The 16,020-nt window shown below is 54.9% G+C and overlaps 1 protein-coding gene across 1 annotated transcript in view; it reads left to right on the top strand.

The window, feature by feature from the left end:
• Window positions 1–248: 248 nt before the first annotated feature.
• Window positions 249–16,020, top strand: part of CPNE2 (copine 2) — a 37,615-nt gene continuing 21,843 nt past the window's right edge. Inside the window, exons 1-4 of the mRNA XM_081119968.1 lie at window positions 249–436; window positions 11,568–11,785; window positions 13,543–13,722; window positions 15,739–15,813. Coding sequence (XP_080976094.1) covers window positions 367–436; window positions 11,568–11,785; window positions 13,543–13,722; window positions 15,739–15,813 — 543 coding nt within the window. The 5' untranslated portion in view covers window positions 249–366. The remainder of the gene's footprint in view (window positions 437–11,567; window positions 11,786–13,542; window positions 13,723–15,738; window positions 15,814–16,020) is intronic.

A 16,020-nucleotide genomic window follows, 5' to 3' on the forward strand; every position in this document is an offset into this window, starting at 1 on the left:
CCGGACCCTCGGATTCCGGCCTGGAGCGTGGGGGCCCCCGCGGCGCTGAGAGCCCGGAGCGCCAGGGCGCGCCCGCCGCGGGCGCCGAGCCGCGGGCAGCGGGCGGGACGGTGTCCCGGCCACGCCCGTAGGGAGCGCTCACCCCTCCAGGAAGCGCCCGCCTCGCCTCCTCACTTCCCTCCGCACACCGCCCCTCCCGGGCCGGGGGGAGGAGCCCGAGCCGCCACTGTCGCCCGCCCGCCCGGCCCGGGAGGAGGACCGGACCCTGAGCGGCTGGAAGCGCCCGCGAGCTGGCCACGGCCGCGCGGGCAGCGCCCTGAGCCCGTCCCGCGCCCGCGGGCCCAGCCGAGCGGGGAGCGCCCGGAGATGCCCAACGTCCCGGAGCGCGGGCAGCGACAGCCGCGCGGTGAGGGCGGCGGCGCCCCCGGGACCCGCGGTGAGTGCGGCCCGGGAGGGCCAGGGGCGGGCGGGGCGCCTTGGTGCGAGTGCTCAAGTTCGGCCTTGGGGCTCGGCTTCGGGCGGGTGGAAAGGAGGCTGGGTTCCGCCTCGGGGGGCTGCGGTGCCTCAAGCCCCCGCCACCCGCGCGCACCCAGACTCCGGCTTTTGGGTGACTCAGCTCCGACCCGGCCACTCGGGGGCGCTCCGGCTTCACCCCGACTGCCGAAGGCGAGGGGTAGGGAAAGCAGGCAGGGGGCGGGAGGTGGGTTGCGCCCTCGGGGGATCTGAGCCCAGCTGTTTTAGGGACCCTCCTACCTTCCGGTGGAGCCCGGGGGCGTCCAGGAGGTGGAGTCCCCGTCACCATCGCAGCTACAGAAGACTGGAGGTCGAGCAGGCTCCGGACTGGCGCTGGCCCCTCTTCTCACCCCCGCCCCCCCCAGCCCCCAGGGAACTGCCTGAGAGCCAGCTCTCAGCCCCAGAAGGGGGAGCCGAGAGAGGGAGTGGAGCTGACAGCTCTCCAGAAGTCGGAGTGTGTTTGCAAACTAGTTTTTAAGCCCAAACTGTCTGGCACCTGTGTGTTTGGGGGCGGGGGGGGGGGGGGGGGGAGACACACATAAAGAGAGAGAAAGAGAAATTCTCTTTCTTCCTTCTTGTTACCCCCTTTCATCGCAGGGCTGCTTCTCTGAAAATAGAGGGTCCTTACCTCTTCTCCCCATACCATCCTCCAGCCTCCACCTTCTCACCCTATTCCCTTTGGGGAAGGGTCTCCTTCAAAGGGGGTTGTGATTTGCCCAGGGTGACAGTTGGCACTGGAACCCAGGGCTCTAGTAGCCAGTTGGGGGTTCCTCTTGCTGCCTGTGATCCCCAGCCCTGTTATGTATTGAGGGTAATGACAAGGGTAAGGGATCTGGGAGAGTCATCTGAGTGGCCCTTTGTTTTGTTTGTACTTAGATTAGTTTTTACTTGCCTAGGGGCGTGGGCTGTCATGAGTGTGGGGGGCTTCTTCTGTTTCTTGGAGCACCCACAGCTTCTGTAATTGGGGTAATTGGGTAATTCAGTTGCATACTTCCAGGCTGCAGCCTGTCTGTGGTCAACCCTGTTTGGGAGCTTTGGGAGACCTGGGTCTGAACACCCACCCAGCAGTGCCTGTCCCCCACCCTGGTCTGAGCTCCCAGTTCTCATCTATAAAATGGGCTAATGATCCAAGGCCTGTGCTGGGAGGCTGGTAGCAAACAGAAAGCAGAGGCTTATTGCAATGCCTCTGGCACAGGGCCTAGTGACCCAGTGAGCATTGGCACTGCCCCAGGTAGGCAGGCGACATAACTGGCCGGAGTTGGAGGGGCCACCCAGGCTGGTTTCTTCATGGAAAGAACCTGGGGCTAAGAATGTGGACACCTGGGCTCTCCTCACCACTTCCTGTCTGCATGCCTTGGGCTCTGGGGTTTTCCATCTGTAAAATGAAGCAAAGTATGAAAAATTCCATTTACAGGGCTGCTGGAGGCTGGAACCAGAGGCATGAGGGGCAGGTGTTCTGCAAAGGGGGGTGTGCTTCATGGACAGCAAGTCTGGTGTCTCTGGTAGTGTTTCAAGGGAACTTCCTCCCAGAGCCATGAAAATGAAAAACTCAGGGACATAAGAAGAGGGTCGGGGGCGATCCTCAGTTTCTATGCCCATGAAGTAGTGAGAACATTATAGGTTTGTAATCTTCTAGGGTATTGTGTATTTCTTTAGAGGTAATTGTGAGGGCTCAATTTGATGACATAGGGCTCGTATGCCAGAGCTGTGACTGTCCACGATAAGCGCTCAGTAACCCTTACCCGTTGGTGACATTATCCATGGGCATATTAGTGTCCCATGTGGGTAACGGCATTTATGATTCCTTCTGGGGTTTCCTCAGGCCAGCCCGCTCCTCCCTCTCCCACCTACTACCTGGAGTGAGGAGCTTCAGGATTCAAATGTTCAATGTTGGGCTATTCCAAGGACAGGGGCAGAGTGGGAAGGTGCTACCAAGCCCAGGAGATCATCACGGGGGGGGGGGGGGGGGGAGTGGTAGTCCCAGTGGATGCTCCCATTTCCCCCTCCTCCAGCTGGCCTCACAGGACTGGAAGGGGTGACAGAAAGCAGAAGAGCGTTCTCTAAGAATTCCCTCACTCCTGTCAGAGCAGGGAGAGTTGTCACCAGGTAAGGCCCCCTACTGAGAAGCCCCCAGGTTCCCATCTTCCTGATGGAGGCCTCCCTATGTCTCCTCCTCTCACCCTTACAGGGGCAGCTGACTCAGGGGCAACCATTTCAGGAGTCCAGCCCCCTCCCCTTTGGAGAATATGGCCTCAGAGAAAGGGTGGGATTCCCTCCGGGTGGGATTCCCTCCTCTCCCACCCAGCCCGCTGCAGGACACAGTGTGGGCTTCTTGGGAGCTGGGAAGCCCGGTCACCCTGGGACCTTGGCAGGCAGCAACTGGAGAAGATGCTGATCTTGTCCCACCCCCACTGCCCAGAAGGGAGAATACAGGGTCTCGAGGGGAGTCGTGGCTTCTTCCTGCGGCTACATGATGCCTGAGGACTGAGTGGGTCCGAGGTGCTTCCTGGCTCTCAGCCCAGTGTCCTGTCCCGCATTGGGCACCCTGCCTCCACTCCCTGGTGGCGCCCAGTGTGTCCTGGAGCCTTTCTCCACTAGCCCCATCCACACCTACTTCCTCCAGGGTCCAGGATGAAACTAGCCGCTCATCTCTCACAACCACACCAACTTGCTTACTTTTTCGTGGGATTAGCCTCGCTCTACAATCATCTTATTTGTTCATTTGGGTATCAGCTTATTATTTGCCTTCCTTCCCAAAGAGTGTCAGCTCCACAAGCGGTCAAGGACAGTGTCCATCTGGTTCAGGGCTCTTCCCTGCACTGAGATAGGTGCTTGGTAAATGTAAGCTGCGTGGCTGAATCTGCCCCTCGTTGTAGCCGCCTGTCAAATGGGTTTGTGAGGTTGGGTGATGGAGTGGCAGAATCATGAATGGGGATCTTGAGACCAGGAGCTCTTCCCACTACTTTCTTCATGGGGTTCTGCAGGCAGCTATGAAAGGGCTTGTAAATTGAAGAGGGCTGTGCACAGATGTTACAATTCCTCTTCCAGCTGTGGCTGTGGGTCCCTGCCTTCCAGGAGGGCTTCCCCCATCATGTACTTATTGGTTGTCACTCATCAAATAATTGAGCAGCTTCTCTTGGCCAAGGATTGTGCTGAGAGTATAACCGCGGAGCTCTGAGGAGCGGGGGGACTGGGAGAGACAAGCAAATGACAGAGAGGCAGCAAACTTCAGAGAGGGGGAAATGCCATAAGGAGAATGAAACAGGGTAAAAGTGTCACTCTAGTCTCTGCCTCCTCATGGCTGTCTTCCCTCTGTGTCTTCAAACTGTCCTTTCGTAAGGACATCAGTCATGTTGGATTAAGGGCCCACCCTACTCCAATATGACCTCATCTTAACCAATTACGTCTGCAACTCTCCTGTTTCCAAATAGGATCACATTCTGAGGTACATATCTTTTGGGGGGACATAATTCAACCTCTAACAGTCAGGTGACGTAACCTCTCTGTGCCTCAGTTCTCTGATCTGTAAAATGGGGCAGTACTAACAGGGCCCACCTCCTGAGTTGCAGGGAGACCAGGACCTGAAGAGCAGAAGGACTTGCCAAGGAGGGCCTGGGTTCCTGGGTATGTGCCTCTTGCCTGGGCTGCAAGAGAGAACTGTCCCCACTGTCTGGATGAGAGGGGAGTTGGTGCCTCTTCAGTGTAGCAGGAACATCAGCTCACTGCCAGGAGCCATTAATAAAACGGGGGCCGGGTGGGGGGGAGCCCTAGTCGGTTTGGCTCAGTGATTAGAGCTTCGGCCCACACACTGAAGGACCTCAGGTTCGATTTGGCCAAGGGCACATACCTTGGTTGCAGGCTCCATCCCTGGCCCTGGTTGGGGCGCATGTGGGAAGCAACCAATCGATGTTTCTCTCTCACATCGGTGTTTCTCTCTCTCTCCCCTTTCCACTCTTTTTGAGGAGCAATGGGAAAAATATCCTCGAGTGAGGATTAAAAAAACACACAAAAAACACCAACCCACACAACAAAATGGGGAGATCCCATCTGCAGGGGAATGTGAGCAGAGGCTGCCACTGCAGGAACCCAGAGGGGATTCAGGCACTGAGCGGGTCCAGAGGACTTTCAGGCCTTATTAGGCCAGAGATACTGGGCGGGAGCCTGGGGCTGGGAGCCAGAGCAACCGAGGAAAGACTGAGGGGCATTTGTAGAGTCCCCAAGGCTGAGAGGAGCCCAAGCCCTTGACAGGCAGGGAAACGGGCACAGAGAAGGGAAGAGACTTGCGGGAGTTCACACAGAGTTGGGAGCCCCTGTCTCCTAGTCTTCCCCACGGTAGTCCTCTGGGTGGGTGTGGGCACCACAGGGTAGGGCCACAGGGCTGTGCCCCATGTCATCCATTTGAATGAAGCCAGGTTGTCACGACTTTGGCTTGTGGTCATTGTCACCATTCCCCCATCGCCCATTAGCTTGGTCCAACCTCTGAACCTGGCCAGATCCACCCAAAGGTCCCTGAAGTACTTTTGGAATCCCAGAGCACATCCACACCCTTCCCCATCCTGCTTCCTGGGAAGCGCGAGGGCAGGGCATCGCCAGCCCACTTTGCGGGTGAAGGAGCTGAGGCTAGAAGGGAGGCCGGGGCAGGGGCAGGATGAACCCAGTGCCCCAGGGAGCCCCCTCCCCTGGGGGCAGAGCTTAGTGATTAGAAGGGGGCTGTAGGGAAGAGCCTCCCTCTGGGTGTGGTCCGGTGAGAGCCGGGGGCCTCGGGGCCAACCCCTGCTGTATCCTTCTCGTGTGCTGTCTGTATCTATATTTATCCCTATAATGGCCTGGCTGCCTGTCGGGAGTGCGGTGTCTTCTGAGCGCAGCAGCCAGTGCCTTAGCTGAAGTGAAGTGATTTGTGTTGAGATGCCGCCCCCCCACCTTGATGAGAGCGCCAGCCTGTTCTCTGGGGGCTGCGCACTGCCTGTCAGGAGCCCTTAGCAATAGGTATGCAGGGAGGGCCCGGGAGCATGGGCAGCTTGGGGCTCACCCCACCTCCCCAGAGAACCAGGGCCGTGGGAGGTTGGGGTGATGGGGCTGTGGCTGGAGTTGGTATGTGGCTGGAATGTGGGACCAAATAAATGTTAGAAAGCTTTCAGCTCAAGAGATTCCAAGAAAAGAAAAAAAGAAAGCCCTGCCGGCGTGGCTCAGCGGTTGAGCATCGACCTAGGATCCAGGAGATCGGGGTTCGATTCCCGGTCAGGGCACATGCCCCGGTTGCGGGCTAGGCAGCTGATCAATGACTCTCATCATTGATGTTTCTATCTCTCTCTCTCCCCCTCCTTTCCTTTCTCTGAAATCAATAAAGATATGTTAAAAAAAAAAAAAAGATTCCAAGAACCCATGATTCCAAAATCCCACAATTCCCGAATCCTGGAATTCTGTGAATCTGTACTCCCCAGCTTCTACGATTCCAAGATGCCTTGGCTCTTTGTCCCTTCACTCTTCCTCACTTTCAGCAAATATTTGTCAAGCTCCCATCCTCTGCCTCTTTGTGCTGGGAACAAGAGAGAGGAAAATAAGATTTGGTCCCATCTTTAAGCTCAAGCAAGGATGACTTTTCCTAAGCTAGTAGTTACAATATAGTGATGATGTAAATGACTAGGGAGCAGGAGGGCCTTTATAGAGGAGTCCCTAAGTTATTTTTAACATTTTATTGAAGTGTAACATACAAAAGAGAGCAGATTTCCAACATGTACAACTCAATGACTGTTTACAAACCAAAAACATTTGTGTTAGCAGCACTCAGACTGAGAAACAGAAACCTGCCCCCTGGCAGGTCTTCTAGGAGCTGAAGGTTGCTGTGATAGTTAAGTATGTGTGCTAACTCGGCTAGGTGATGGTGACCAGTTCTTTGATGTTGTTGTGCAGGTGTTTTTAGATGAGATTAACATTTAAATCACTAAACTTTTTTAAAAATATGTCTTTATTGATTTCAGAGAGAGGAAGGGAGAGGGAGAGAGAGAGATACAGACATAATGATGAATCATTGATCGGCTGCCTCCTACATGCCCACTACTGGGGATCAAGCCTGCAACCCGGGCATGTGCCCTCACCTGAAATCGAACCGTGGGCTCCTGGTTCATGGGTCGACACTCAACCACTGAGTTACACCGGCTGGCCAAATCAGTAAACTTTTATTAAAGCAGATTACCCTCCATTATGTGGGTGGGCCTTTTCCAATCAGGTGAAGGCCTTAAAAGCACAGGCCTAGCTTTCTCCAAGAAAGAGGAATTCAACATCAAGACTGCAACACAGAAACCTTGCCTGGTTTTCAGGCTGCCTCGCCTGCCCTGTGGATTTCAGAGGCAAGACTGCCATGTCAACAGTCACCTGAATTTCCAGCCTCCCATCTTGCCCTATAGATTTCAGACTTGCCAGGCCCCACAATCATGTGAGCCATTTTCTTAAAGAAATCTCCCTCTGTATATAGATATCCTATTGGTTCTTTTTCCTCTGGAGAACCCTAATACAGCTGCCATTTGTCTTCCTGGATCTTTTCCTCTGGAAAATGGGGTGAAAGAGGTAACTTAGATCTGGACTCCTTCAAGACATGTTCCAATGCTGCGGGTTCAGTAAATGCAACCATCAGGGCCAGTGGGACCCATGTCTGATTAGCTGAGGGTTCCAGTGAACAGAGTGTTACCATCCAGGCCAGAGGTTTCAAACTCAGAGATCTGTGGATTTGTGTGAACTTGAGCCCACTGCAGAATCACCAGCGCGCTTGTACAAGCACAGGTAGGTAAGTGCCAGTCTAGGGACTCTGACTGAGCCGGTCTGGTCTGGTTGGGGACTCAGGATGCTGCATTTGTAACAAGCTCCCAGGAAAGGTTGAGGCCGTCCATCTGGGAACCACACCTGGAGTGGTGAAAGCCGAGGGCCACCCTGGAGCCTCTGCTGTCAGTGATTAGACCCCACTGAGCAAGACTTGTGGGAGAGGCCCTGAGGGTCCTGGAGGCCACGTCTCAGGAGTCACAAGCACCTTGGAGGGCTTGTGAGTGTGGGTCTGAGCCTGTTAACTACCTCCCTGGCCCCCATCCACCACCTTGGCCTCCCTGCACTGTGTCTACCAGCTGAGAAGGGAGCCTAGAGACACATTTCTCAACCAGTTTAAACTCCTTGCCCCCTTTACAAAAACCATGAACTTCACACATCTCCTGAGGTTTTCACCTGCCCCCCCATACATCAAGAATCACAGAATAACACAAGCTACACAGTGTTGTTCTGAGGGCTGTACCTCACTTACTCTTCACAATTACCCAAGAGATCACCCTTACTGTTTCCATTTTATGAAGGGGGAAACTTGCATGAGGTCTCACAGCAGGTAAGCAGAGCCTGTGGTTCGGACCTAGGTTGAGTCCAGAGTCTGTATTCTTAACCTCTGCACGGTACTGACTGGTTATGTTTGCAGAGCGGAAGGAGATCAGTGCAGCTGGAACAGAGGGAGTGAGGGGGAAGGTGACATGAGGTAGGGTCAGGTCAGGCAGGGCCCCATCGGCCTGGAGTAGGATTTGGGGTTTTGTGTGACCTGGAAGGGGAAGCCACTGGAAGATTTTCAGGTAGAGCTGTGGCGGCATCTGATTTGAATATTTAAAGACGCCCTCTGGCTGTGGTGTGGAAAAGGGAGTTGGGGCGGGGATTGCATCGGTGAGACCTGTCATGGGCCAGTGCATGGCTGGGCGCAAGATGATGGGGGCCTGGCCAGTCCAAGGCAGTGGACGGGGGAGATGGGGACGATGCTGGATGCAGCTTGGAGGTGGAATCGGCAGCGGCAGCTGGACATAGGGGGTGAAGGAAGAGAAGTCAAGAATGATGGGTTCTTAGGTTGCTGGCTAAAACCAGAATGTTCTAGACCTGTGGTTCAGCACCAGTCTCCAAATCCTGTCCTTCAGCCTAAATAATAAGACATCTAAGCTGGGGCCAGTGGACCCTGAGGGGGCTGAAACCTCTGTGTCTTGTTTATTGCTGTTCATTGCTGGGCGCTCAAGAGTGTTTGTTGAGTGAATGAATGGGAATCCCCAAGCCCTGCCTTCTCTTTGCCTCAGTTAACCCATCTGTAAAAGAGGCTACTAGTTTTGTTTTCCTGCCTTCCAGCCCCCTCCCTGGGGACCTGGGCCCATCTGGGCCAGGAGTCAGCACCATCGGTGAGCAGGCCCTGCCTGGCTTTCCTGTGCCCCCTCTCCAGCCTGAAACCTCAAATTACCTGTGGGGCGGGTGCTGCACCAAGGAGCCTTTTCCTCTTGCCCAGATGCGCATGGCAGGCCCAACCCTCCCTTAATGACACCTTGCCCGCCTGCCCTCTTTGCTGGAGTAGGAGGGGAGGGGGCCCAGCCCAGCCTGAGCTGTGGTTTCTTTTTCCATTGCGTCAGGCCTCAGGGTCCCGCCTGCCTGCCTCTGGGCTGGCACAGAGGGGCCCACTCTGACCAGGCCTGCCCCAACTCTGGACATCATGTGCTCCCCGTTTCGGGGATCTAGAGGCTTCCAGCCGGAGGGTGAGTTGGGGATGGGGGGACCTGCCCCGAGCTGGGGGAGGAGCGCCCCTTCCCCCCCACCCATTGCTCACTCTAGCTGGGGCCTGTGAGCTGAGCCAGAGAGTGGCAGTGGGCTCTGAGGAGCCCCACCCAGCCCGACCCTCCCTGTGACCTGGCCCTCTGGCCCATACCGTCAGCCAGGCCTCAGCCAGTGAGGGGTAGGAGGACAGTACAGTAATCCAGGCGAGTGATGATGGTGATTTGGACCAGGGGAGAGCGGTGGTGGGGAGAAGTGGCCCCAGAGTGTTCATATGCGAGCATGCCTTTGCATCTGTTAGTCTGGGGACATGTGTGTACGTGTATATGTGACCATACACTTGTGTCCATGTGGGAGGAAGTGCATGAATCTGAGTGTGTGTACCTGACCCCCCTCAGGATGAAAACAGAGCTGTCTGACTTGGCAGAAGGGGGGATGGTGGCCCAGGTGGCATCTAGCATGTCATGGAGGGAGCCTGTAAAGTAGAGAGGGGGTAGGTAAGCTGGAACCCACCCCATCAGTGGTGATGGGAGAGGCAGGGGTGTAGATAGGGTGACCCTAGAGAAACTGGTGACCTTGGGCACTCTGAGGCCCTCTCAGTCTCAGGCTCCCTTTGGTCTGTCTGATACCCAGCTGTTCCCACCTAGGTCCTAGTCCCCCCACCTTGGCAGAAAGCCATGCATGGGCCTGGGAGTCTGGAGACCCTGCTCACACCCTGCCCCTGCTGTTTCCTGGCCATGGCACCTTGGGCGGATGACTTCCACTCTCTCAGCCTCAGTTTCCTTATCTATAAAATGGGGTGACTCGTGCCCCACCCCATCTCTAAGTGGCTGTAAGTATAAGCAGGCATTCTTTCAGCCACATGGCAAGATGTCCAGTTTGGACATTGCTATCCCCCACCCTTCTGAGGGTCATGCTCACCCCTCCCCTGCTCTGCGTGGCCACCCAGCTGCTCTCAGTGAAAGGGAACGCAGCTCTCCAGCCCCTTCATGCAAACTAATTTTTACACGACAAGAATAAATCCTGCAGGCAAATTGCAGTGCTGCCCTGCCGCTCTGGGCTCATGTGATTATAATGAGGTTCTAGGGACAGACGGTAAGAGGGAGGGGGCTGAGCACGGGCTTTGTCACTGTCCAGATCCTCTCCTTGCCAGGCATGCCTGGAGGCGCTGTCTGGAGGGGAAGAGGGGCCTCTGGCGCCAACCCCACACTCACCTGCAGACTGGAGCCTTTGACTGCCCCGAGAAAGGCTGGTACTCAGAGAGTGGCCTGTGGCCAGGGTCAGAGGGAGGGAGAGAGGGCCCAGCACTGCCACTGTGGCTCGGTCATCCCTGCCTGGATGCCAGCCACCTCCTCACCGGCCTCCCTGCTCCCTCTGTTTAGCCTGACAGCCTTTTCTCCCCACGGGAGCCAGAGTGAGCTTTTAAAAACAGAAATCAGATCATATCACCTGTCTGCTTAAAATCCTCCAAGACTTTCGTCACTCCCAGAATAAAGCCCCAACTCCCCACAGAGCCTCCAGCCCGGAGACCTGGCTCCTGTTCCCACTTTCTCAGCCAGATAGGAATGTGAGGGCTGAACCTGGACAGTCTTCCTGCTGCAGGATCCCAGCCCTGGCACAGTGCTTGGGACCTAGTAGGTGCTCAGTAAACACTCTAGAGTGAATGAATCAGCCTCAGTGTCCTCCTATGGAAAATGGGTCGATACTAGCGGTTGCCCCACAAGACTGAGTAAGAATTAGAGACTGAAAGTGACGTGCTCAGTTCAGTCAGGGCTTGGGTGCACAGAAAGTTGGAGTCTTAGTCCCAGAGGGGTACATGAGATCAAGTGAAGTTGTGTACAAGTGAAAGGGTAAACTCTACTTTGGGAAGTTGTGTACAAGTGAAAGGGTAAACTCTTCTTTGAGGATAAAGACCAACTGAGGCAGGATCTGAGAGAGATGGAGGGCTTATCTGTTCATTGATTTATACACATGCTTTTTTAAAATTCAAATATATATTGAGTGCATCCTATGCACCAGTCACGTGTTTAGGCCAAGGATATGAGATGAACAAGATAGACAATGAACAAGGTCAAGTTTTGGATAAGTTGCCAGAAGTGAGCTTCCTAGTGGCCAAAGCAAAGAGGGAAACCTGAGTAATTACAAGCTCTGCTGTAGCCACAAAATGACAACATGTTACCTGCTCAGGAGAAGCCCAGGTTTTCCTGGCAAAATGAATGTCTGGGATGCCCATGTTCACTGTGATTTGTTGCTGATCTGGCTGGGGCAACTCAGACCTGTGTGTATCTCACAGGTAAAGATTGACCAAAGCAGAAACTAACTTCAAAAACAAACACATGGACCAGAGTCTCTTTGTTCCCGCGTTCTTCTTTCTCCAGTCTTTCGTCCATATTATCCCCCTCCCCACAAACACACCTTACCTCTATGTTTCTACCCACATCTTGAAGGTCAGGTGGTGTGGTAGATGTCTGTCCCCTCTCTCTGACCTCCCATTCCTATCCCCGCAGACTGCCAGGAACTATTGCCACCACCGCCGCCACCCCCCATGTCCTACATACCAGGTGGGGGCGCCCCAGCAGCAGGGGCTGCCCCCATGGGCTCCCAGTACTGCATGTGCAAGGTGGAACTGTCTGTGAGTGGTCAGAACCTGCTGGACCGGGACGTCACCTCCAAGTCTGACCCCTTCTGTGTCCTTTTTACAGAGAATGATGGCAGGTGGATTGAGGTGAGGCCCCTCTATGGGCATCTGTGGGGGGTGGGGGTGGCTAGGTGGCTGGGGAGGGGCTCCCACTGGATCCCCGGGCCTCTCCGTCAGGGCCTTGCCAAGTGGCTATCCCTCTCTGAGACTGTCTAATCTGTGAAATGAGAGTTTTTACCTTCTGCCTACCTTGAAGAGCCCAGGGCTGAGGGTGTCAATGAGGCCGCAGCCAGGGACTTAGAACTGGAAAGCTTGGGCCTGAGGACTGGGGAGTGATGCAGCATGAGGATGCTGAAAAATCCAAACTGCTAAGACTCTCCAGTTTTAAAAATCTCTCTGTTCCTATTCCCAAGGGGTCTATGTTCATTGTAGTAAATTTAGAAAAGCCAGATGGACCTAAAGAAGAAAATCAGAATGTGGGGGACCTGCCTGTCAGAGAGAACCTCTGTTAAAAGTTTGGTATTCAGCCTTCCAGGTAGTTTTATATGATGTGGATTTCCCAAAATATGTATCTCTTTGTCATCATAATTAACTGGGCCACAGTGGATATCCCACTAGACATACTGTGGTTTACAAAGACTTTCCACAGATGTTGGCTCCTTATGATGCCAAAGAAATGGTGTTGAGATTGTTGACCCATTTTACAGAGGGGCAACTGGGGCCCAGAGCAGGCAGGACTTCTCTGTGTCACCCAGTGCTTTGGAGACACAACCAGAAGTGGGAGGTGGGACATGGGGTCAATTGAGGACTCCTGGCCAGTGGGGGGAGCTCCAGGCCTGAGGCCAGCCTGTCTGGAGTATCCTGTCCCCTCTGCCAGGTCTCTAGAACCCCTGCCTGCCCTTTGGGGAATGGTGTCCTCTCCCACTGCCCCCCACCCCCACTCATGGCATTCCCCCCACCCTTCTTGACTATCTCCCTCCCACCCAGGCAGGCCACCCTGGCTAAAAATAGCCTAGGAGCAAGACCTCTCCTTGCTGCTTTGGCCCTTGGACATGGACTGGGTGGGAGGAAAAATCCACACAGCCCAGGCCCCAAAATAGACGGTCACCCAGACTCTGCGGTTTGGGGCCTCTGTTTGGAGAGGCCAGGGGGCAGGGTTCCTGTCCCAGCCTTACCACTGACGCACAATACAGGCCCTGTCCTTGCCCAGGCCTCAGTTTCCACAGTAGATGGGACTTTTGGGGGCTGCACAATTCCAGTTTTGACATTCTAGGATTTTGTACAAGGTACAAACATCTGCCCTTGGGGAGGTGGGAAGTCCCCAGCCACTCCCTCCCCCTAAGGATCCCTCCTTCTTTCTGTTTCCTCTCTCAGCTTCCATGTAAAATGTGATTTGAAAAAGGATTCTCCCAAAATAAAAATAATTAAAAGCACAGAGAGCCAAATCCTTTCTTTTTACAGAAGTGGAAACTGAGGCACAGATGGGAAAAGGGACTTGCCCTCTGCCACTTAGCTAAGCAGGGACAGGGCCCAAGCTCTTATCCTGGCACCTAGGTATGGAACCAGAGCCAAAGAGTTAAGAGTGTGGGTGCTGGAGTCAGACCTGAGTTCAAATCTTGGCCTGTCCCTCTAGCTGTTCCACCTTGGGGAAGTCACTTAACCTCTCTGTGCTTCAGTGTCCTCCTCTGTGAGCTGAGAGTGATGATTGCTGCAGCCATCCAGGTAACTGGCCAAGTGCCTGGTACAGAGTCGGTGTTCATTGAGTTGGCAAGTGATTTCTGGCAGCCCGAGAAGGGTTGAGCCAGTGCCTGGCTCTGACCCCCACTTCCCTGCCTCTCTGCCAGTACGACAGGACAGAAACGGCCATCAACAACCTCAACCCCGCATTCTCCAAGAAGTTCGTCCTTGACTACCACTTTGAGGAGGTGCAGAAGCTCAAGTTCGCCCTGTTCGACCAGGACAAGTCCAGCACACAGCTCGACGAGCATGATTTCCTGGGCCAGTTCTCCTGTAGCCTGGGCGTGGTGAGCAGGGCCACTCCAGGTGGACGGGGGCAAGGCAGCTCCCTGACCCCCAGATGTCACCCAGCTCCCAAGGACAGGGCATTCCCTTGGAGAGAGTCTCTTCTGCTTTCCCTGGCCCCATTTTACTGGCTAGCTTCTAAGGTGGCATCACAAATACAGATAGCTTGAGGGGCCAGCAGGCAGAAAAGGAGGGAAGTAGCCTGGTAGATTTGGGGCCAGGTGAAGAGCTCGCATTGGAAGACAGAGCACAGTGCCAGCCAAATGTTGCCACACAGGAATGGGGGCCTCACGTGGCCAGGGCTACTGATTGTTAGAAGTAATCAAGTGTGGTCTTGACTTCCTGGGGTAGGAGGATCTGACCAGCAACCAGTACATCCATGGTAGTCCTACTTCGTGGCTGGCTCACTGTGTGACCTTGGGCAACTTCCTTTCCCCCTCTGGGCCACACTTCCCCATTTAGCTCAGTCCTTGGTGAGCTTACAGAGATTGGGAGGTTGCAGGGCTAGGAGCCCCAGACCCAGGTTCCAATTATCCTTTATGGCTGTGTGCCCTTGGACAAGCCCCAGCCCCTTCTGGGCCTGTTTCCCCATATTTCACTTGGGGATGATGATGACTACCCAGCCTATAGGGATGGTGAGGGAATAAAATGAAAACTGCTTTGAGAGGTCCTGGAGGAGACTGAAATGCCCCAGGCCTTCCAAGAGAGGGTGTTCAATGAAAAAAGCAAGGGTCACCCAGCTGCCATGGCTCAGCCGTTGAGCATTGACCTAGGATCCAGGAGGTCTCAGTTCGATTCCTGATCAAGGCACATGCCCGGGTGTGGGCTCCATCCCCAGTGGGGGGGGGGTGCAGGAGGCAGCCGATCAATGACTCTCATTGATGTTTCTATCTCTCTCTCCCTCTCCCTTCCTCTCTCTCTAAAATCAATAAAAATATATATTTTTAAAAAAGCAAGGGTCCAACAGTTATGCATGTAAGAAGTGGGATGCATCCATCAGGGTCCCCGCTGGCCCGTGTGTGCACACCCTCAAAAGGTAACTGAGGAGAGAGCTTAAGGCCAAGTGGACAGGGACAGGGAACTGCCAAGGGAGGGGAAACCTACGCAGGACCTGACACCAGCCAAGCCAGGCCACCCATAACCTGGAGGAAGGGGCAGGGCAGGAAGTGGTGTGGACAGAGCCTGGTGAGAGCTGTAGCCATATGAGGAGGCCTCTGGACTGCAGCTGAGGCTGATGGCAAGGAAAACAGCCTCTGCCAAACCACAGCTCAGCCTTTCCTCCTGCCCTCCCAGCTCCTGCTGGCGCCCCCACTGGGTGAACCCCCACAAGCCAGAGAAAGGGGTGCTGCAGTCCCCCGTGGTACAGAGAAGGTGGAGAAGGGCAGGGAGGGCACTGGAGAGAAAGACCAGCATAGGGGGAATGGGAACATGCTCATACTGGCACAAAGAAACCCTGGCATTTTCCCCAAGAAATGGAGAGCCAGGGTGGCCATGAAGGGTGTGGGATCTGGTTACAGAGATGGTGGGAAGGTGAATTTACAGTGTGGTCCACTTTGCCTTTCTGTGTTGTATTGGCCACTGAAGCTTGTGTGAATGTATTTCCTATGCAAACCAATGAAAATATGTAGAGGGACTCAGGGTTTGAGCCTCTCCACCAGAGGAGGGTGGGGTCCGTGGATGGCTTCAGGGCTAAACTCCCTACAGTTGGCTTCAGAATGTGAGCCTTGCAAGAGCCTTTTCCTGGGGGCAACCGGGTCAGTGGGAGTCGGGCTGCCGGGATTCCATCCCAGCTGTGGAACCTCAGGCAAGTGTCTTAACCTCTCTGGGCCTCAGTCTCCTCAGCCGCCCAGTGGGGTTAGCAATAGCTGCTGTCCGCCTCCCATGAGGATCACGCAGGGGGAGGTGTAGCCAGCGCCTGGCATGGAGCAGCAGTGCTGGGGGTGCTGGCTGTTGAGCATTTTTTCTTCTCGCCAATCCTCACGTTGCTCCCCACTCTCCTCTCTCCTCTCTCCTCTCAGATCGTCTCCAGCAAGAAGATCACTCGGCCTCTGCTGCTAATGAATGACAAGCCTGCGGGGAAGGGCTTGATTACGGTACCGGCCCTCCCCCTCCGCACCCCCTCTTCTTCTGCCCCCCGCCCTCCCCCATCAATGGGCTGCTTCCCTGGCAGATAATCACCAGCTTTGTTTGGAGTAAAAAAGCCCAACTTACAACTTAGCAACAGGTCTCTTAGCAACGGGCTTCTGGCTCCACATCTGATGCATTGGGGGCCACCAAGCTGGGGGTAGGGGGGTTGTCAG

Source organism: Miniopterus schreibersii (assembly GCF_964146895.1).
Source record: "Miniopterus schreibersii genome assembly, chromosome: 18".
Taxonomy (NCBI): Eukaryota; Metazoa; Chordata; class Mammalia; order Chiroptera; family Miniopteridae; genus Miniopterus; species Miniopterus schreibersii.